Source organism: Strongylocentrotus purpuratus, unplaced genomic scaffold, assembly GCF_000002235.5.
Source record: "Strongylocentrotus purpuratus isolate Spur 01 unplaced genomic scaffold, Spur_5.0 spur5_scaffold_8, whole genome shotgun sequence".
NCBI classification, from domain to species: domain Eukaryota; kingdom Metazoa; phylum Echinodermata; class Echinoidea; order Camarodonta; family Strongylocentrotidae; genus Strongylocentrotus; species Strongylocentrotus purpuratus.
In genome coordinates, this window is record NW_022145614.1 from 12,031,607 (window position 1) to 12,055,609 (window position 24,003).

At 40.0% G+C, this 24,003-nt stretch overlaps 1 protein-coding gene across 1 annotated transcript; it reads left to right on the top strand.

Moving 5' to 3' along the window:
• Nucleotides 1-980: 980 nt before the first annotated feature.
• On the top strand, nt 981-23,280 carry LOC105444943 (protein SpAN-like). Its single transcript, XM_030975628.1, has 10 exons — nt 981-1,060; nt 2,087-2,192; nt 5,280-5,518; nt 10,031-10,103; nt 11,155-11,358; nt 11,699-11,978; nt 13,981-14,087; nt 19,396-20,270; nt 21,088-21,471; nt 22,204-23,280. The coding sequence occupies exons 1-10, from the start codon at nt 981-983 to the stop codon at nt 22,334-22,336; spliced, it is 2,481 nt and encodes an 826-aa protein (XP_030831488.1). The 3' UTR covers nt 22,337-23,280.
• Nucleotides 23,281-24,003: the final 723 nt, after the last annotated feature.

Sequence of the window (24,003 nt, forward strand, 5' to 3'; positions counted from 1 at the left end):
AGAATGAAACAATTGAAATCGTTAATAATATTGAAAAAAATCAAATTCCTGGGTTTGACAGTGTTAACAACAGAACTGTTAAAAAATATTATTGTCAATGAAATTAACGTCTGTTACCGAACAATCAGCCCACCCCGGCCTTATTAGGGTTAATTCATATTCTTAACTTGTCAATCTTAAATGGTGTTGTTCCAGATAAAATGGAGATAGCTAAAAGGAAACGCACAAGAGTGTATTGATTGTAGACCTATTTGTGAAAATTTAAACGAAATCGGATAACACATAACAAAGTTAAGTTTTGTTGTGTGAAAGTAGTACTCTCTATACGTATGAGCATTTCATAATGGCTGAATAGGTTTAATAATGTCACCATGACGTATAGTTGCGGACAAATTTCTCATTTTAATTCAACATAACATGACTAAAATGTCTTTTTTTTCCAATCGTATAACTCAGGAGGGTCTTTTCTTTGGGAAAGAACTCCAATTATATGCTATCCATAATATATTTGAAGCAGTGCCGCAAGGGAGAAGGCACTTAAAAGAAAAACCTAAACTAATGATATTTGTGTACACGACAAACGGGGGAGTTGTCATTGACTACGTTACAATCCACTGCCCAACATGCATGCCAATTTGATATTCGATTAAATTTAGTGATGTCATGATTCAAAAATATTCATAACTCTTATTATTTGTCCGATTTATTTCAGAATTTCGCCAAGCCGTTTCTCTTATGTTCTGCTTTCATACCAATGAACTTATCACAAAGGTTGGATCGCCCTTTGACTTCTTTCTTTAATCAGGTTTATTAAACCGATGATATTCATACTTGCCATATCTTCATACTCTTTACATGACTACAAATCAAAAGGGGTTTAGATTCACAACACCGACACCACCACCACTACCACCACTAACAACAACAACAACAAAAAGGGAGAATGTGAGTTGGCCTATCGGTACTTATACTCGGCCAGCATGGTCAAGCTCTCTGTCTTCGCCTCCAAACTCAGACGGACCCCGATTCGAAACGGAGTCAAGTGCACGTCTTTTGGATGGTGACCTTACGACGTGTTATAAATCTCGGTTCCCATCAAGTTTCATCGATACACATATGTACAGCCCAATGACGTAGAACAAAAACGGGGCGTCAACTCATATTTTAATAGTGGAAATTACGCCAAAAATCACCATCAGCATCCAGCCAATGAATGTATATATCCCGGCCCCCCCACTCAAAGGTCGGAATGACCGCATGCGTGTTGCCAAAATGTCCGGTAAAGGGGTACTTTTCGTGCGACAAAGTCCGGCCCGAGAATTGTAAAAAAAGGGGTGTATTTGACTTTTCACCCGGAGATTTCTTTAAAAAGGGGGTTTTTCTTTTTTTCTCTCATCTCTTTGGACACCTGAGAAATTATTCCGAATTTAGGGGGGTAAAATGAGCATTTTTCCTGATTTAGGGGGGTCTCCAAGGCAGGAAAAGCCCGCGAAAAGCCCGCGAAAGGGGGGTTCGGAAATGTTGGCACTCCTCAGATAGGGGGTGCTTTCAAAAATAGGGTACGAGCATATGCGTACCCTAAATAACACTGAGTGGGGGGCCGGGGTATATATAAAGAAAGCATTGTTTCCTCTAAACTCTGTTAGCCTTTATGGACGCTGACCACTGTCCGAGTTCACGGCATGACGACACGACACCGTACACCTTAACCTTGATTCGTAACCCCTGATTTAATAGACCCACAACAAAAATGCTGATCATCATTATGCACTGGAGCATATCCCACCTTGCCGATAAATGCATAAATACAATGGCTCCGACAAAGTTAATATAGCTCGTGAACTTGCCATCAAAGAAGCTCTGAAAAGTTTTCAAAATTAAGCACACTGTCAGTTGTAAAACTTGTCAGCATCCACATTTTGGTACTTTTAAAAAGTTTTTGCAAAAGTAGCCGCCATCTGAACTTTGCAGTCAAGCAGTCTTAGAAATTTGGGGGTAAAACAGTGGTCAATAAAAGTGGACCAAAAATGAGAGGCGTTTACTCCATTAGTATTCTCCTATTCTTTCTTGTCACCGCATCATGCAGTCCGGTCGATCGCTTTGACGCCCATGATAATCTCGGTGATGATTTCCTCGATGCAGAGGACAGTGAAGTGGACCTTGCACCAGATGGCAGACCATTCGTATATATAGTAAGTAGACCCTCATTTGCACTTTTTGCCTTATTTTGTTTTGTTTTGTTAATTGTTTATTTGATTTTGCATCATATTAAAGCGCTTTTCCTAGTTAATATTTAGCATATATCAGTAGTTTCCATCCATCATTATTAATCGTTTTTGTAAAATGACTTTCAAAGATTTTTATTGAACTTTGTGTCACTACTTCACTGCGAAAGACAAACTGTATTCATTTAATGTATAACAAAATTCACTGTTAATGTGTAAGTTTGACAAAGCTTTGCAATTGTATATTCCGAAGATATATTTTCAATAATAATAATAATAATAATTCAAATTGTAATATTAATAAGATAACTAAATATTACCATAAATCAAGGTGGAATTCGACTTCTACATTATTAGGTTTTGCAGACAAAAATTAGGTCAAAGGTGACCTTTCTTTGTCTGGACTCTGAACCAAATAAGGGAACCAGTGCGTCCCCTTTTCATCTTTTTATCTTTTCAATAATAAACCTCGCAAGAAATAATAAATTGGAGAGTCTTGTTGATTTAGTCTCTTTGGGGTGTTTTCATGGTTAGTAAAAGACAACAATATTTTATTGGCAGAACTTGTACACATAAACATAATCATATTTCTTATTCTATAAGCGCTGGTAATGGCACTATCTTTGTATAGATAGTGCACTTATTTGTTATATTATACTTATTCGCTTGTTTTAAACAATATTTAATAACTTACTTCAACCCTCTAAATTTCGGTCAAAACCATTGAGAAGAGGCGCCGGAAGCAGGCAGAGGGGTAGATGCACCCAACAATTTTTTTTTTCCGCGAGGGGGCTGGGCGGAATCGATTATGCCCCAAAGGACCCCTAGCAAGAAGAAAATTGTACATGTAATTACTTTGTATTACGACAATGTATAATCATGGAGTTATAGTTTACAGTGCTATAATATGCAAACTTTCAGCACTTCGCTATAGGTCACCACTCTCCATTGGAATTCAATAGAACCTGTATTTCTATACACTTTATTGTAAGCAAGGAGGCAAATGATTCTATCTATCCAAGGGATATATAGTTTTTGACCCAATAGCAGTAAAGCGATCAGCAAACCCCAATGCAATGCAAATATTCAACATTGCTATGTATCTAAATTTTCTCATTTGGTCACTACGTTCCCCTTAATACACAAGGACGTATATAAACAAAGAAGCAGATAATATTAATACTCTAAAAACCCCGTCTCCCATATAGACTCCAGGTTTCAAAAAAGTTTCAAATTGCAATATTCTCAATTTTTTTGTTTGCAGTAATTGATTTTTCTCAAGGTACCCCCTCGCAAGAAAATAGAACAATAAAATAAAAGTACATGGAATGCTTTTGATGTCTGTTTCCTCTTGGTCTATAACGCATAGTTTAAACTTTTCAAACTCAAATTTTCTCGCTCGGTGGCTATGCCCCCTCGAAAAATAAAGAATAGTGTTTCTTGTACTTTATAATACGCCTATCACAAGGCCCCCGAATCAGGGAGGTTGGGGCACGTGCGACTCTCTTCAAATCGAGAAGGTAATTAGTTTTTCCCGTCCCCATAATTATATATCAAGACAAAAACTAAGTACTAAGACATCATTCTGTTTTTGCAGTGCGACCATGGAAATGATTTCTGGTGCACGAAAATACTGTGTGGAGTTTCTGTACAGTGGCTTAATAAAACAATCTAAAATATAAATGATATCATTCGATCGCGACGCTCCCTCGCATTTTATGAGGCAAATGTATCTTGTTATTGACCAAACTCGCCCCAAGCTGGTTACAGCGGGACGAGTGTATGGGTGGATCTGTGAGAGGGTGGGGTACGCATGAAATTTGTCCCCTACACTCTAAAAAATCAAGTGCTAATATTAGCACCTCAAGATTTGGAGGCAGCACCTGTAAGGGCACGCATAGGGAATGCCCATATTGTGCTTAAGTGCTAAAGCTTCCCCCCTCCCCACTCGCGCGAAGCGCGGAAGCTTTGATGCTTCATTTAATTATTACTCTTAATCCTTGTCTGAATTCAGTTGCCCCCAGTTGCCCCCCCCCCCCCCTCTCCCGCGCGAAGCTCGGAAGCTTTGATGTTTCATTTAATTATCAGAGAAAGAAAACGATTTGTTGTACTGTTTCGACTCTAAATCCTTGTCTGAATTGAGTTGCCCCCCTCCGCGCAAAGCGCGGAAGCTTTGATGTTTCATTAAATTAGAGAGAAAGAAGACGATTTGTCGTACTGTTTTCGACTCTTAATCCTTGTCTAATTGAGGTTCCCCCTCTTCCGCGCTTGCGCAGAAGCTTTGATTTTTTATGAAATTATTAGAGAAAGAAGACAATTCGTTGTACCGACCCTAAAATGTTTCTTTGTCTGATAAAAAGTCACAGTTCATAGGGAAAAAAAAATTGCCGGCCGACCGACATAATACATCTCACCGACTTTAAACTTCTGCATTGATATAGTGCATGAGGATCGAGAAAGAATACCGACACAGCGGACCCGACACAGCAACATAATTATCTATGCATATTTTTCTGTCCCCCTCGACGTGGCGACTCCACCAACATCCCCTCTCTCTCTTTTCTCTCAGGGTCTTACCCCCCCCCCCCCCCCTCTCCTCTCTTTTATCCCCCGTTTCTTTTGTTTCCTTTTTCTCTTTTTTCTTCTTTTTTCCTTTTCTCCTTTTATTTCTATTCCTTCTTTTCTTTTCTTTCCTCTCCTTCCTCTTTTTCGTTTTTCTTTTTCTCTCTTCTCTTCTCTTTCTTTTCTTTCCCTTTCCCTCTTTTAGTCCCCTCCCCATTTTCTTTTTTTCCCGACAGCAGCGCAATTTTAAAGACAATATCTTGACAGGGGGTGTCGTATCCCACCCCCCCCCCTTTATCGACGCCCCTGAATACATTAAGTATATTATAGTAGTAGTATAGTATAGTAGTATAAGAGTAGTATAGTATAGTAGTAGTAGTGATTGTAGTTTATGTGGTATAGTAGAAGCAGTAGTATCGTAATTGTAGTAGTAGTACTGTTGTCAATGTTGTTGTTTTTGGAGTTATTATTTTCTCATCATCATTATTCCAGGACCTGCCTCCGTACAAGGAGATGGAGAACGGAAGTGTGGTGGTGCATCCCCCCGTCCGTGAGAGGGACCCGCTACATCACGGAGATCCCATGGACGAACGCAACCCCATCGACATGGATCTCTTCGAAGGGGACATGGTACTCACTGAAGAGCAAAGGCGCTTGTTACGAGAGGGCCGCATTGATGGGAGCGGGGAACACAGGGACAGGAGCAAACGGAAAGCTGCTCGACTCGGCGGGCGCTTTAACATATGGGATAATGCTATCGTTCCATATGTCATTACTTCCGATTCAGGTACTCTAGCTCCTTATTTTCTGAACATGATTTTGAAGAACGCTGGTTTTGAGTGCATTTGTCCTTACTTGATAAAGGGTTCAAGTTCAAGTTCAAGTTTATTTCACCCTTTTTATTGTTTTTTTGATCATTGTGTGTCAGAGAATACGGAAACAAATACCTTCCTTTTTTCTCCAAAAATACTCCAAACTTGTTTTCAGTTTGGGAAACAGCATGTAATTCATGAATTCAAATCATCGCTGGTTACAATGGCTATATATAAATACTAGTAACCACATCAACCAACGTCTAATTATATTACGGTATTAATGTGCATTAATTCCGCCCTTTTGCTGATTGCCTGTTCAATTTCTTGGTTTGCATGGACTCTACTAGAAGACGATAGGGCCCTGATCGAAGAGGTAATGGACTATTTGAGTGAGAGATCATGCATCCAGTTTGTTCCATGGAACTCCACAGATCATGGTGAAAGTCGGCTCTCTTTCATAAAGGGTTCAGGGTAAGAATTTACTGATATAATATACTGTCTTGTCTAGCTCCAATGCCCAATGCGCACGAGCTAGGCTTCAATTCTATCACTCTACTACGGTCCTAATCAACCCTTTAAAGGCAATATAAGCTTGTATGGTTCGTGCATTTTGCACTTTAATTTCGTCGATATTGCTCTCCCATAGTCGATCAAAGACCATAATTGCCTCTCGCTGAAATAGTCCTACGTCAGCCCAAAATCGGGTATTTTACATCCTAGCTGGATTACGGTTGTACATGTTCCAGAATTAGTCAATCGCTACGACGTAATTATCACTGTTTGAATATAAGACAAGATTTTTGTCTGCGGTTTCCAATCGTTCGTTTTCATACAAGTTATAACAGTCTGTTTAACCAGTCTATCAAGTCCCTGGTTTAACTTCACTCATAGCGATGCCCTGTGACACTCCGGTTGAAAGAACAATGCCTATGCCATAAGTACTAGCGCATGCATCGCATTTCTTCAGAGGCTTATTAGGGACTTTTAGATTTGCACGACGAGAACGTGGACTGCAACGTGTGACATCCTTTTAAGGCACTGCTGGGCACACTGCCAGTGCCCTACAAGAACGTCACATTGCCTTAAGGATGTCACACCTAGCAGTTCACGTTCTCGTCGTACAAATCTAAAAGTCCCTATTTACGTCGCCCTACAGACCATGATTTATATTTAACGCGATCAAAATGGCACCTCCTACCCTATTAATGAGCGCGCAATATAATTTGACTCTATGAAAATTGTACCTTTTTTGTCAAGTAACTCGTCAAACATGTTAAACTCTCTAGCTATGTTAACTTTACTAAGTATCAGACGTGGTGTTACTAAATGTTATACGATCCCTTGCAGGTAATTTGCTCATTCAAAATAGTTGTTTGCGAATAAATTAATATTGTCTAAAATTATGTTATCTAATATATATATATATATATATTATAACGAAATAGACTCAAAACACTACAATTTAGTTACAACTTAAATAGGTCTGGTCAACCGATATAAGGACTCGCTCACTGGGTCGTCTGCGCGTTCGAATTTGACACAAATTTTGTCAATGAACAGTGAGTATGCGCAGTAGTCCCTTGGAAGAAAATATTGAATAGCGCATGCGCAGTTCTGCCCAGGAAAAAATAGTATACAAATATACACTGTCTTGAGAGGTTCTGGTTAAAACTATGCGCAAGAGGTGACTCTAATAGTATTTGCTGATGGGCGCAGCCCCGAAGCAAATGGTACTTTTGGAGTCACGGAGACCCAAAGTTTTAACCAGTACCTCGAATAGAAGGCATGGTATATTTGTGTTATATCCTGCATCAAAAATTATTTTATTTGAAATTTTAAAAAAAATCATTTTGGGGGAGAAAAACAAATTTAGAACAAAAACAATGTCAAATGTTTTTTTGTCATCTCCCAAATAGTAATCCCAAATAGTACTCTCATATAGTACTTTCTAAAAAATAGTTCAAATATTTCTGGTCATGTGACGAGCTTTCAACCAATCAAAAGCCAATAATTTTTTTGATGCAGGATATAATGAAAGCTATTCGGAGATCTGGCACTATGGCAGAGATATGTTTTTACAGCTCCCTGTTCCTAGTGAAATAATATGTTATCAAGTGAGCACCAATTGACCAATCATGTATTGAGAATATTCATGAATATTCACAGAAAGGATAGGCGTGAAGAAATTGGACTAGGAACGTGAACCGTAGCTGTACTTTACAATTTTATTACGAGCTTAGGGCGTGTAAGGCCTTCTTCAAGTTCTGAAGTGCAAACACGCCTACATATTCTGGAACACCCGTTATCATGTCAGGGTTGAGAATTCTCGCACTTTTATATATTTATAGGCGTGAAGAAAATGGTCTAGGAACGTGAGACGTAGCTGTCTTGTTTCCTAGACCATTTTCTTCACGCCTACATATTCTGGAACACCCGTTGTCATGTCAGAGTTGAGAATTCTCGCACTTTTATATATATATATATATATATATATATATATATATATATATATATATATATAATATTTTGTTGTTATTATTATTATTATCATCATTATTATAGGATTTCCCGGCCAAATTCGCGAGTTTGTCATTCAAATTAATTTGTCTTGCGTTCAAATTCGACGGTTTTAGTGCAGTCAGGTATATCTCGGGTTTATATTCCCTTTTCTAGTTTTCAAATCTATGGACTTTTCGTTAGAATCTACGTATGTTTCATTCAAATTAACGAACATTATGCTTCTTTCGCTATTTGGTCATTCGATTTGGCGCAACACGATTTTCTGACAACGCGACGGTGTACTTCTAGCATTCTAATTCATTTGTTGCATTCAAATTAGCACTTTTTGCACTTAAATTGATGGTCATTATACATTTCTCGTTTATTACACAATTTTTATAGCTCATTCTTTTTCTTTCAAGATTGTTTTTTCATGTGTATTTCATCATATTTCATTTTCTTGCATTTATACACTTATTATTATTAGATTTGTCTGATATTCATCAGCATTTAAGTTTGATTGTTAAGAAGAAAAAAACGACTTGCATCTACGGACCTGATGGTCTCAGTATATTTGTAAATGTTCATGTAAGGAAGTTGTTTGTCTTATGTTGTATCATAAATTGATCATAATTTCATAATAATATTGTGACTGGAGTAGGGAGGGACTAGAGTCAACAATTTGAACGTGATTCATTATTTAGCCATGTCTTAGCCATCGATCTGCTGGCGGGCAGGTAAACTATGAAACACTTTAAGAAAAACAGAGGGGTGTGCTGGGTATAAGAGACGATGTGAATTACTTTTGTAAAATTCCGAGTCTGTAGTAAAAAAAAAAAATTAAAAAAAAGGGGCGATTGAGGGTACCCCCACCTTTCCCGGGTATATGAACATGTCCGTGCAGAAATGCCATATCCCTTGATTTCGCCCCTTCTCTACTTTATGTCTGACTACACCCATCTGCATTGTCCTGAAAATAAATAAATGGAATAACAGCTTAAACCCTAATGGCAAATCATGCATTTTAACTGCATTATTTAAATACTGTAAAAGTTTGTTGCAATTCTTCCCCCTAACATTCCTAACTTGAATAAAAATATTTCGAATACGAATGACAGGTGTTAATTTGAATGATAAAAATTACGCTTCGACAAGTGAATATTAATTTGAATGCTAGTTGAGCAGTTTCTAAATTGAATGACAGATCTATGAAACCCTTCGACCAAAATCCTAAATTAAATACAAAAGCTGGAAAATTGAATGATGATTAGCATGGCAAAGCCGATCTGCGCTAACTTAAATGCAAAGTAAATGAATTCGAATGACAAACACGCGAATTTGGCCGGGAAATCCTATATTACTACTTTCGAGAAATCAACTCAAAGGCAATTTCTACACCTGGCCTAATATGATTATGTCCCATAGAAATCATTTTAGATTATATCATCGTCATGTTCGCACATTTCAAAGGGTGACGTACAAAGCCATTCATATTGCCTTAGGTACGGTTGCTTTTTAAGTAGTTGAGATCATGTTTTATTTCAATTTTATTATCATTGTTGTTATTATCATCGTCATCGTCATTATTATCATCATTTTTATTATCATCATTATTATTGTTAGCAATATTATTATATGATCACAATGAAATCATATCTATTGGCATGAAGTTTTACTTTGTCCTCTTGCTTTACTAGCGTGTAGTTTTATTATGGTCTTCAACATGACTAACATATTTTACATTTTTGTTTCTTCCGTTCTCTGTTTCCATTCCCCATCTTGCCTTTTCCATCTTCTTTTTCTTCTTCTTCTTCTTCTTCTTCTTCTTCTTCTTCTTCTTCTCCTTCTTCTTCTTCTTCTTCTTCTTCTCCTTCTTCTTCTTCTTCTTCTCCTTTTTTCCCTTCTTCTATTTCTTCTATTCGTTATTAGGTGTTGGTCATACATTGGACGCCGATCTTCGAATCTGGTCAATGATATTTCCATTGGAGATGGCTGTGCTCATGTAAGTATGCAGTCATGGCAGTGTCCGCCACAAACAATTGAAACTCGGATTAAACCCTAAAGCCCCAAATGTGGGTATTAAAGGTGTTAGCTCTCACTGCGAGAAAATGTGAGATTTGAATTAATGTTGAATGACATGATTTATGATAAAATACATAAAATGGTGTTTACTAAGAACCATTTCCAACATGATAGCAGACTAAGAAGAAGAAGAAGAAGAGGAGGAGGAGGAAGACGAAGAAGTATTATAAGAAGGAGAAGAAGAAGCAAAAGATAATGAAGAAGAAGATGAGAAGGAGGAGGATGAAGAAGAAGAAGAAGAAGAAGAAGAAGAAGAAGAAGAAGAAACAAAATAACAATCATACAAACGAGAAAACCAAACTCATAACAAGTTCAAGAGAGGAAGGGTTCGCAAATTAAAAGATTTGCTGACGGAATCGGTGAGTAACACTCCGATATTAGGCACCCGGGAGTCTCAGTCAAATATAAATACTGTGAGCATGCGTGACCAAGAAAACGCGTATAAAGGGGTGTTTTTTTTTTTTTTAGATCGGACGCGGTTCGCGCGGTGCCGCATTAAGGAGTTTAAAAAAGTCCATTTGGGGCCAATCTCAAAAAAAAAAAGGTGCCTTTTCAACATGGTTAGAAATCCTGCTGTACGCTCCGGTATACGCGTTTATAGGGGTATTTTTCTAGGACTCAGGGCCAGACCGGGTTTTTTTTTTTTTTTTTTTTTTTACTTGTTTAGGAGTACGTACACTTTTTTGAAATACCCGTTAAGGGTGTGAATTTGGGGGGAAAACCACGCAGAATCCTCATTGAGGGTGTATTTAGGCTTCAAAAGAAATCCCTGTTTAGGGGGTCTCCCGAAAACCTGTGGTCACGCATGCTTACAGTATTTCTACATGACTGAGACCCCCGGGGGTAGGCACCTCCTTGTTTTCACGGTGGTGCGCGAGCGATGTGCTAAATACAACATTCAAAACACGCATTATAATAACGCCCAACTAGCAATGCAATCAGTCTTTTTCTTTTCTCATCTAACTTGACAGTTTGGCATAATATTCCACGACATATGCCACGCCCTCTCCTTCTTCCATGAGCAGTCCCGCCCGGATCGAGATGATCACGTGACTATTCTTTTGGACAATGTCCAAGAAGGGCGGCAAACCAACTTTGATAAGTATGGCGAGACTGTGATTAATACCTATGGAATACCATACGATACAACGTCTATCATGCATTACTCCAGTACCGTAAGTATTTTGTTTCTGTTTGTTTCTACGCTTTTCTCCGTTTCTAATTATTCCTTTCCCCCAACGCCTTCTCCTTATTCATGTATATAATACAAATTTCAATGATTTTATGTCTTTCTTGCGATCGCATTCTGTACTGGTAGGTTTGTTTGTATTTGTCCTCTGAGCAATGTAGGAGCAGGTGGCAAATTAAAGGCACATATTTTATACCCATAAATTTGGAATAAATTCTCTTTACCGTTTTTCATGAAGTAGTTATGAGAATATGAATATGATTATATGAATAATATGAACATGATTTATTCTTGGCAGATGAATATCATTCTCCTTTTGCCCTCAGGCTTTTTCTGTAGACACAGTTAATTTCGATCGTAGCCCAACGATCATTACCAATGACCCACTGGAGATGCCATACTTGGGAAATCGTGTCGCCCCATCGTTCGGGGATCTCAAACTACTCAATCTTGTCTACGGATGCCCAGCGGCGGCTGAAGCTGATTGTGTTTTGGATTCCTCGTTTTGTATGAACGACGGCTACCTCTTCAACAACTGCACATGTGTGTGTCCACCTCAATATACGGGAGATCGATGCGAAATGAACAATCCCGAATTTGTTCCACGTAAGTCGATCCTGTTTAAGCATGGGCGGATCCCGGAGTTTTGTTTAAGAATGGGAGAGGGCAAAACGCAGATATAGAGAGAGAGAGATAGAGAGAGAGGGGGGGGGCAGAAGGGGCGGGGCAAACACTTTTTATGTTTTATGTGTTGAAATCTATTTTATTAAATGAGAGAGAGGGGACAGACAAATTCGAGATAAAAAAGGAGAGAAAGAGGGTGCGTTAAATCGACACTTTTTTACCCTAGAATCACGATATTTAAAGACGCTTAGTTTAAAACACGTTCCGTTCAAGTGATTTTTTCGTCGGTCGTAACAATAAACGTGTTTTTAAAAAAAAAAACATGAAACGCTGAAAAAGATGCGTTTTGTATCATGATTCTGCAGAATCACGGTCGCTAAAATTCGATTGAACGAACGGAGTTCTCAATCATGATTCTATGGCGTCATTTTCGTGGCCTGTTCCGGTTTGGGCAAAAACCGCGCGTCTGCTTTTCATGATATTTGCGTTCACTATACCATGCTCTTTATCGTGGCCTGTTATTCCTTGTTTTCCTTCTATCATTTTCTCTTTCTTTCTTTCCTTATGTTATTCTTTGTTTCTTCCTTCTATTCTTATATTATTTTTTGTTTCTTCCTTCTATCACCTCCTCATATGTTATTCTTTGTTTTTATAATTCAATCACTTTCTCTTTTGTTATTCTTTGTTTTAATCATTCTATCATTTTCTCTTTCTGTCTTTCCTTATGTTATTCTTTGTTTCTTCCTTCTATTCTTATGTTATTCTTTGTTTTTTGCTTCTATCACCTTTTTTTATGTTATTCTTTGTTTTTATAAATCTATCACTTTCCCTTTTGTTATTCTATGTTTCTTCCCTCTATTCTTATGTTATTCTTTGTTTTTTCCTTCTATCACCTTTTCTTATGTTATTCTTTGTTTTTATAAATCTATCACTTTCTCTTTCTGTCTTTCCTTATGTTATTCTTTGTTTTTATAATTCTATCAATTTCTCTTATGTTATTCTTTGTTTTAATCATTCTATTACTTTCTCTTTCTGTCTTTCCTTATTTTATTATTTGTTTCTTCCTTCTTTCACTTTCTCTTATGTTATTCTTTGTTTTAATCATTCTATCACTTTCTCTTATGTTATTCTTTGTTTTATTCATTCTATCGCTTTCTCTTTCTGTCTTTCCTTATGTTATTCTTTGATTCTTCCTTCTCTCACCTTCTCTTATGTTATTCCTCGTTTTCATCATTCTGTCCCTTTCAGTTATGTTATTCTTTATTTTAATTATTATATCACTTTCTCTTTCTGTCCTTCCTCATTGTTCCTTCCTTATATCACATTCACTTTCTCTTTAATTGTCATTCTTTGTTTTAATCATTCTATCGACTTTCTCTTTCTGTCTTTTCTTATGTTATTCTTTGTTTCTTCCTTCTATCACCTTCTCATTCTTTGTTTTATTATTGCGATCTATGCTCAAAACAGCAGTCGACAGTCGGCCGTAAACAATTCCAGAAAGCGCGCGCCGAAGTTGACCTATACTTCCTGGGTCAAACTGCGCAGTGTGATGCGCAGTGGCTGGGCTCGAAATAGCTAGAATAAAATCGCTTGAACGCTTTCTCGCAGTGACCTTGTTTTGTAACGGCGTTTTGATTTGTGATTCATGTTTGTGATTCTAGCTTCGAAAAATCGCTTGAACGCACCCAGAGTAATGTAAGATCGAGACATGAGAGCGAATTAGTTTTAGGGGAGAGAGAGAGAGAGATGTGGATATAGTGGAGGAGAGGGAGAGAAAGGTATAGATATGCGGATTGATGGATGGAAAGAGCGGGATATAAATATATATATAGAGAGAGAGAGAGAGAGAGAGAAAGAAAGAGAAAGAGAAAGAGAAAGATGGGCAGACCGAAAGAGAGCTCGATTAAAAAAATTGAGGAATTATATCAGCGGAACTGAAACGAAGTGCAATCAAAGATCGTTTTATGTCTATTTCTTCCCTTAGGTTGCATTATCGAAAGAACCACAGACGACGGAGAGACGGGTACTATCTCCTCACCGAACTACCCTTTAAGCTATGGTCCAGATGAACTATGTCAGTACCTCATCACGGTACGTTTATGTCATCGCCAACTACATGTTTAGTAGGTCTTTGCTGAAAAACAGAGAAAGAGAGAGAGAGAGAGAGAGAGAGAGAAAAGGAACCGTGTTTCCAAATTTTTTGTCATAACCAGTGGTATAGACATGGTGGAGAGTGGCAAATGTGGATTCATGTTTTAAAGGCACATTGTCCTACTTGTAGCTACTTGCTCCCTCTATATAGAAAACTTCCCCAATCGGTGCCTGTTGGTCCCCCATGATCATCTTTTTCTTAATATGTTAAATGAGAGCTGAGTTAATGAGATAGCCACCTGTCACAGTGACCTCGCTGGCTCGCTGGGTGGTCTAATCCCTTCTAGCTGAAGTAGTAAAGCCTGCCTTTAATGTCTTTCCAAATGACGTTTCCAGGATGGGATTCGAACCCTCAACCCTTAGATTGAGAGTAAAATGGAATAAACCAATGACCGCGACACCTCTCCATGTATTTTCAAATATTTATATATGCCCTTTAAATAAATTCCGCAAATCCGTGGATTATCGCAGGTCGAGTCCTTATTTAGGCAGGCAGTGGACTTCTTTTTAAATAATGGGACCCTCTGAATAAGGGGGATAAATAAGGGGGCTAAATAAGGGGCCTGAGTGACTGTTGGAGGGTACAAGTCATCTACTTTCTCTCACCTTCTTAATCATGTTCATTTATCTCACCCCCTCTTACGCTTTTCACACTGGCAATATTTTCCTTAACCCCGTACTATAGGTGGGGTTAAGGGGTCTTAACCCCACCTATAGTACGGGGTTAAGCCTATTCCACTTTCTGTTCAGACTGGTTTTTACCAAAGTGGGCTAAAGTTGGCTAACCCCACCTATAGTACGGGGTTAACTAACCCTGCAAAATAGCAGGGCTAACTCCGCAATTGTGGTGCTAACTCCTGCTAACCCCGCAATTGCGGTGCTAAGCAAATGAATGAGAACAGAAACGAAAAATAGTCCGGTACTACGCAATGGAGCGTATCGCAGCTGGCCAGATGCGAGGTATGTCCAATCATAACATACACGATATCCGGGGTTAACGAAATGCAGTGAGAACAGCGGGAATTTTCTTATTCCGGAATAGGCGCTAGTACGGGACTAAAAACAGCGAGTGTGAAAAGCCAAAAAAATAGTCCGGGGTTAAGGATAGTACGGGGCTAAGCAAAGTACGGGGTTAAGCAAAACCAGTGTGAAAAGAGTATCTGTCTCTTTGTTTTTCTCCTCAAAACAAAACCATCAAGCATGGATAGAATGTCCCCTTTGTCCACATGTCACACACGGTTTTCTGCCCTGGAAATATGGCGAGATTTCGCTCTGAAATTAACAAATCATTGGAAGTTTACAATGCTTGCTATAATTAACCCCATACATTTTGGAGCTTTGATTCAATTAGCCTGATATGAGGAAAAGCCTTAGATTCTTAATTTAGTTCAAACATAATAATAATAGCAACAATAAAAGATACTATTACATGCACTGGCGTACTGGTGGGGTGCTTGGGGGGCTCCAGCCCCCCCCCCCCCAAAAAAAAATTGAACCATGACTTTTTTTCACAAGTGATGTATATGTTCGTGATATCACATGATTTTCAACAAAATGCTAGTTTCTCCATTAATTCTTGCAAACTGACCCATTCCCAAAAAACCAGGAAGAGCTTATGTTTTTTATAGTCACTAAGGGCCTTATAGTGGCCACTAACAGTAACACTGGTAAAAAAAATCCTTTCCAGAAGCTTTGTGCAAAGCACTGCCGGGAGATAACATGCTACCTACCACTCGGGCTGAGCATGCACAGATCTGCGAACGAGCATTCCATACTTACATCATGTAACACTGCACATATGGGAGAAATTGAATTCAGACAAGATTAAGAGTAGAGAACGGTACAACGAATCGTCTTCTTTCTCTAATAATTTAATTAAACGGCAAAGTTCCGCGCTTTGCGCGGGAGGGGGGGGGAAATTGAATTCAGACTAGGATTAATAGTCGAGAACGGTTTTGATGAAACGCGAAAATGATTTCAGACAAGGATTAAGAGTAATAATTAAATAAAACGACAAAGCTTCCGCGCTTCGCGTGGGAGGGGGGAAACTGAATTCAGACAAATACACGATAAAATGAATCGTCTTCTTTCTCTATATTAATGAAACGTGAAAGCTTCTGCGCTTCGCGCAGGATGGGCGAAAATGAATTCAGACAAGGGTTAAGAGTAATAATTTATTGAAAGACAAAGTTTACGCATTTCGCGCGGGAGGGGGACTGATTTCAGACAAGGATTAAGAGTCGAGACCGGTACAACGGATCGTCTTCTTGCTCTAATAATTAAATGAAACGTGAAAGCTTTAGCGCTTCGCGCGGGATCGGCGAAAATGAATTCAGACAAGGATTAAGAGTAATAATTTATTGAAACGTCAAAGCTTATGCGCTTCGCGCGGGAGGGGGGGAAACTGAATTCAGACAAGGATTAAGAGTCGGGGTTGGAACAATGAATCGTCTTCTTTCTCTAATTATTAAATGAAACGTCATAGCTTCCACGCTTTGCGCAGGAGGGGCGAACCAAGAATTAAGAGTCAAGAACGGTACAACGGATCGTCTTCTATCTCTAATAATATAATGAAGTGTCAAAGCTTCCGCGCTTCGCGCGGGAGGGGGGAACTGAAAAAATAAATTCGTTCCTGGCCCCGGGTTTATAGGGTGAAAATTGTAGGCATTTGGACATTGGCATTTTTATATTTGTTGGTAATTGGTGGCTCGTTTTGTCGGTAATCGGTGGCCTCTACACCCTTCCCCCCTCCCCCACTGAAAAAGATCTAGCCGCGCCCCCGATAACGACACAGTTTATACACTCGAGATAATTTTTGCAAGTACTACAGTGAAGTACCGGCATCAAAGCATAATCTATACAACGTCTCACGACGTGTCAGATCACTTTTCTCTAACTTCTAACGAATCCCCTCGCGCACAAAGCGCGGAAGCTTTGCCGTTTCATTAAATCATTAGAGAAAGAAGACGATTCGTTGTACCGTTCTCTACTCTTAATCTTGTCTGAATTCAAGAAGGCCTCTTTTTTCCAGGAAGTGCCGGTGGACATTAATGCGCCAAATGTGGTTCTCAAATTGCAAAAGATCCCTACTCTTGGAAGGGCTAGGAGAAAGCAATTTTACGTCATACTATATTACTCCAGGAAGCAGGGGCGTCGCCAAAGGGGGGGGGTGAGGGGTGCGAAACCCCCCCCCCCCCACCTGTCAGGATAATGTCGGTAAAATTGCGCTGCCGTCGGAAAAAAAGAGAAAAGGGGGAGGGTAAAAAAGAGAGGGAAAAAAAGAAAGGGAAAAAAGAGAGGGAAAGGGAAAGAAAAGAAGAAAATAAAGGAAAAGAAAAGAAAGAACGGAAAAGAAAGGAAAGAAAAGAGAAGAAAGAAAGAGAAAAAAGACAAAGAGAGAGGAGAGGAAAGAAAGGAAAAGAAAGAAAAGAAAGAAAAGAAAAAAGAAGAAAAAAGAGTGAAAGGGAAACAAACGAAACGGGGGATGAAAGAGAGGAGAGAGAAGGGAGGTAAGAGTCTGAGAGAGGAGGAGTGGGAGTAAAAGAGAGAAGGGAGTTGTTGGGTGGAGTCGTCTCGTCGAGGGAGCAAGAAAGAAACGGGTAAATATGTTGCTGTGTCGGGTCGGCTGTGTCGGTATTCTTGATCAATCCTCGTGTACTATATCAATGCAGAAATTTTAAGTCGGTGAGATGTATATTATTGGTCGGCCGACAAGTTTTTTTCCCTACGAACTGTGTCTTCTTATCCGCTGTGACGACTTCGAGAGTGACTACAACTACAATACTTGTTTTTTCTCGAAGTTTCACTTTTCTATAATATCAGCTAAAGAAATCAGAGGTTTAAAATTTTCGGGAAAACCAAATTCAAACAAGGTTTAAGAGTCAACAACGGTACGACGAATCGTCTTCCTTTCTATATATATTGTGATGAAACGCCAAAAATTCCGTGCTTCGCGCGGAAGGGAAACTTCATTTAGTCGAGTCGAGAACGGTACAACGAATCGTCTTCTTTCTCTAATAATTTAAGGAAACGTCAAAGCTTCCGCGCTTCGCGCGAGAGGGGAAACTGAGTTCAGACAAAATTAATAGGGCTTATTTAGAGTCGAAAACGGTACAACGAATCGTCTGCTTTTTCTCATAATTTAATGAAACGTCAAAGAGGGGGGTGGGGATGGGAGGGGGTGGGGGAACTTCATTCAGCCAAGGATTACTAGTCGAAAACGGGACAATTAATCGTCTTCTTTTCCTTATAATTAAAGGAAACGTCTAAGCTTCCGCGCTTCGCGTAGGAGGCCCATCACCCAAACCCCCTAATGAGCGCGCTTTTAAGTGATTCTCTTGCTCACTACCGCCCCTCCCTAAAATAAGATCCTAGCTCCGCGCCTGCATTAAAATATATAGCTATGATGCTGACTAAATTGAAGAAATAATACATATATTTATGTCTTCGAGGAAAATGACCATTTTGCGCATATGCAAGTACTATAGATAGTCCATATGAAAAACAATTTAGCTTCGGCCCAAGGTTTTTAGGGTTGAATTTGTAGATATTGAACATTTAATTTTGTCGGTAATTGGTGGCTAGTTTTGTCGGTAATCGGTGGCCTCTACACCCCCCCCCCCCCCCCACTGAAAAAGGTCTAGCGACGCCCCTGCCAGGAAGTGCCTGAAAATGCGTCTAATGTGGTTCTAAAATTGCAAACGCTTCTTACTCTGGGAGGGGGCCAGAACCCCCTCCCAGACCCACCCCCTGCTTGGTCACTTCACTCCCTCGCCGTTAAAGCCTCGTTCTGTCGCTTCATCGTTTTACATTTCAACCCTTGCCATTTTGTGTGCCCCCCCCCCCCCCGGTAAGACATTCCTGGATCCGCCACTGATGCCCATACCCCTTGAGCTTGGGGGCTCCGCCCCTTGACCCCCGCCGGGCTTTGCCACTAGACCCCATTTCGAGAAACGTTCAGCAGGGACTGCATGTTAGAGTGGGGTGATTCGGATTTTTTTTTGTCAGCCCCCCCCCCCCCCCACACACGTTTTTGCTCATTACGCCACTGATTACATGTACTACTAAAACTGCTACTCCTTTATTATTAATAATACTAATGATAATAACGGTAGCAATGATAGTAATGACAATAATGTGATAACATGATGTGTTACAGTTATATAACGCATACTTATTTCAATGTGCTTTAATATGATCATGTCACATTTGACTTACCATGGTGTTATTAATGTTGTTGTCGTGACAGGGCCCAGTTGGATCGACAATCAGTTTGACTTTCACAATTTTCGAGCTGCAGGCCAAAGCTTCATTAACAAACTACGGTGATATTTGTTACTGGGATTACACCATTGTTTATGATACATCTTTGACACATGATGGCACGAGGATATGTGGTTCGGATAACATGTTACCACTGAGCTTCAATTCTGCTGGTAATCAGATGAGAGTATTGTTTGCATCAAACGGAGCAAACCATTACAAAGGATTCACGGCAAATTATATCATTAACATTCCTACCACAACCACGCAACCCATCACTACGACACAACCAACTACAACAACGCAACCCACCACAACCATGCAGCCCACCACAACCACCCAACCCACCATAACCACCCAACCCACCACAACCATGCAGCCCACCACTACAACACAACCAACCACAACTACGCAACCCACCACAACCATGCAGCCCACCACAACCACCCAACCCACCACAACCATGCAGCCCACCACAACCACCCAACCCACCACAACCACGCAACCCACCACTACAACACAACCAACTACAACTACGCAACCCACCACAACTACGCAACCCACTACAACCACGCAACCCACTACTACCATACAACTAACCACAACAACGCAACCCACCACTACCATACGACCAACTACCGAAGTCGTTGGGACCTGCGGAGGAGACTTTGCCAATGCAGCCGGCCGGTTTGCTTCACCAAACTATCCGAGCGCCTATCCCAACGACCAGATGTGTACATACCAGATAACCGTGGCAGCGGGACAGCGTGTGGCGGTAACTTTGGAAGCATTTGATTTGGAATGTTACTGTTACGACTGGTTAGAAATAAACCTAGGAGATGGGAGTCACACGCCTATCGAGTAAGTTTCGATATGTTTTATCATTGAAAGACAAAGATGATACACTATGATAGGCTACACTATATATTTCCAGAAGAAGAAAAACAAAATCCCAATAAACGATTAAAGTGCGGATATTATGAGCTGGATGAAAATAATTAATCGCTTTTCATTAAGTAAAAGTTATTTGCTTTGAATTATAACTTGATTTCATTAATCCATGCACGCTTCACCGAGCAGTATTGTTTAGAAAATGGCATGTCAGAATCCGTTTGTGACAGATTTTGACGGTAAAACAGTGACAACATTAGTATCACTTGCAAACATGGGAAATGTAAGCTTTAATAAATGGTTATTCAAGACAGTATTCAATTGCGTGACGATGCGTATTTTTAACTATTAAAAAAATAGGTGCAAATACCAATTTTGGGGATAACAGGGGTATACACCATCAGCTTTTCCCCAAATTATTAATTAACCATCGAGCAATGAAAAAGTGCCACTTTTGTAATTGAAGCACCAATAGGTTACCCATCCTTGAAGGGAAAACGATATTCTGATGGGTTAATTTCTGCCTTAATATGTGCCCATGTCTTTCCCTCATTATCACAATGTACAGTGCCCCTAACTTTGATTCTTGTGGGAAAATATCATCTTTTTACAGTTAACCTTACCCCCAAAACTTCTCCGTTCTCTCTGATATCTTTTAGAGCATTAATGTCTATTCAGGTTGGATATTGCTTTTACAGAGCAGTGGTATTCATAGGTGAAACAAAGGCATATCTTAAAGTCACTGTACATCTAGTATTATTATAATACATTTTCTATCAAATGACAGAATCTGCGGCGATGATGTCCCACAAGGAGAGATCGTCTCGGTGTCCAACACTATGACCATTGTCTTCGAGTCCGATTACTCCATCACCCGAGGCGGGTTCGTCGCCAGCTACCGCACTGTCGACGTCGTTCCTGACATGGAGTCCGTTGCTCTTGTCGAAGGCTCGCACCGACGAGCGTGCGAAGATACGACAAACCAAGACGAAGGCTTCATCCAATCGCCAAACTACCCTGGAAACTATCCCAAGCGGACCTCGTGCTCCTATGATATCACTGCGCCAGAAGGCTCTCACGTGCAGCTCGACTTCGAACCCGCGTTTGAGATCAGATATCAGACGGATTTCATTATGGTCGACCTCGGAAATGGAATCACCGAAAATCTTAAGTAAGTCAAGTTGGACGTACACATACCTATATTTGTAACTTATGGTGGCCCTGAAGGGACAGCCTCTGTTGACCAATACGCTCATTCTGGTGCTAACAGTTTATGTACCTACTCAAATATTAAAAACCTTCTCGGAGAAGATCGTTTTATTCCGTCTTAAAGGTAGGCGTTACTACTGCAGCTAGAAGGGATTAGACCACACAGCGAGCCAACGAGGTCACTGTGACAGGTGGCTATCTCATTAACTCAGCTCTCATTTAACATAAGAAAAAGAGGATCATGGGGGACCAACAGGCACCAATTTGGGAAGTTTTCTATATAGAGGGAGCAAGTAGCTACAAGTAGGACAGTGTGCCTTTAAAATAAATCATTGGCTTGCTCATTTCGTCATGAAACTTATGAACTGTGTCACACCTGTAAATCAGCATCTGATAGCAGTGTTGATTTGAGGTTGAAGAATGAATATGATAATAAAGATAAAATACTATAAGGTGATTACTGAAATAAGAAAGGAGGAGGAGAAGAAAAAGAAGAAGAAAAAAAAATGGAAGAAGATTTTGGTCATTGACTTCAACCAGAACCCCTCGCAAATTATGCTCGGCCACATAGCTATACTTTTAACAATTATTTTTAATGGAACTATTACTAAAGCAAAACCTTGCCCCCTCCCCCTCTCTCTCTCTCCCTCTCTCTCTCTCTCTCTCTCTCTCTCTTTCACTTTCATTTAACCAGGATTTGCGGTGATGAGGAGCCGATTGGTTCCTACATATCCTTGGGCAATGTGATGAGGCTACAATTCAAGTCGCATGGGGGCAGAGGGCTACAAGGATTCAGGGCTAAGTTTAACACCGTGAACATCGCCTAAGGACAAGGTCAAGGACAGGCTCAAGGTCAATTACAAGGGCGGACTCAAGGTCAATGACAAGGACATGGGCAAGGTCAGGGGCGATTTACAGGGCAAGGCATTGGCTGTTGTTGCCAGGGTCTTCGAATTTAAGAGTCCATTTTCCAACGAAGGATTTAAGCTAGAACTTGAAGTGTTAAAATATTTTATTAGTAAACTTTATTCATATACATGAACATTTTGTTTCACAATACATAAATAAAACAATAAGAAAATCATCAAGTAGTATAGTTTCGCAATGTAGATTGTATATGCAGTGGTAAATGATATTATTACAAAATAATTATATGACACGTACCAGGCTATGTTTGACAATAAAGATACGTAACAAATGGAAATGATAATATAGATATTGATATTGAGTTTGTATCTGCAGCCTGCAGTCTGCACTCAAGTATATCAAGTCTATCTCTCTCTCTCTCTCTCTCTCTCTTTCTCTACCTCTATCGAGGACTCTCTATCCATCTTTCTCTTCTCCCTCCTTCAGTGTTGCATAATAACATCCCTAGGATGATTCATCTTCTAAGGTACTGACTTGAACTATGTTATGCTTTCAAATTGTTAAGATTAATGTCTATTTTTAGGTAAAGTGAAATTTTACTGTTATTTTATCGTGAATCGATATGCAATTCAGCTTTCGGGCCGCTATGTATCGTTTTTAATATACCATTTTCAATTCAATTCAATTTAATTCCAGTATCTCCTTATTCTATTGTCGCTTATTGAGCTTTTAGCCCAGCTGCATCAGCATCAGCTTTCACTAGTTTAGTTGAATACGGACACACATGGTCCCATTTCCACACCAGAGAAATTTACTGTTGGATAGACATTTTAAATGTTAATAGTATTTCATGGAATCATTGATGGTAGGTAGTGTACACGACTTAGGGCGCGTTCATGCTTGATTTTGAAGGCAGAATGAGCGATTTGTAACGCTCATCGTAAACGCTCATCGTAATCGCAGTTCCACGGTGCACTGTTCATGCTCACTTCTCCAGGCAATTCTCCTTGGGTGGCCTTCAGCTGGATTCGCAAACCTGTGTGCGCATGCTACGTAGACCCACTAGAGGTCAGTGCGTTGACCCCATTTAAACGCGTTTACAAATTGTAAACGCATCTTTTTTTGAGTTTACGATCGGCGATCGTGATCGCCGTTTTTCGGTGATTCTACAAAAGTGAGCATGAACGCAATCGTGTTTTAAACTAAACGCGTTTAAGCGTTGGTCACATCCCACCGTGCGTGTTTTTAGTCCGTACGGTTTTTGGGGAGGCCACGGCCGCCACGTTTTCTGAAAACGTAGGGAGGGAGTGGCAAAGGCAGGGAGGGAGTACCGGCAAAGCACGTCACACGCACGGTGTAAGTACGTGGCCCGCACGCCACGCCTGGCCTAGAGCGGTTGCGTGCATCGTACGTTGCGCACGTGGTAAGTGCGTTGTACGTGCTTACAACGTGCTTACTACGTGCTTACAACGTACGGTCTCCGTGCGGTTGCCACGTTATCTTACGGAGGCCGTACTTACACGTGCTGCTCACGTACGGTGTCCTTACTCACTCGCACGTTGTAAGTGCGTGCACGTCCGAAGAACTTGGTGAGTCGGGGTATGTCGAAGTATATAGGACGACATTC

Coding starts and splice junctions, on each gene's coding strand:
- LOC105444943 (XM_030975628.1), top strand. CDS start 981: ATGGTCAAGCTCTCTGTCTTCGCCTCCAAACTCAGACGGACCCCGATT. Junction 10,104..11,154: donor TTGGAGATGGCTGTGCTCAT/GTAAGTATGCAG, acceptor CTAACTTGACAG/TTTGGCATAATATTCCACGA. Junction 11,359..11,698: donor TCATGCATTACTCCAGTACC/GTAAGTATTTTG, acceptor TTTTGCCCTCAG/GCTTTTTCTGTAGACACAGT.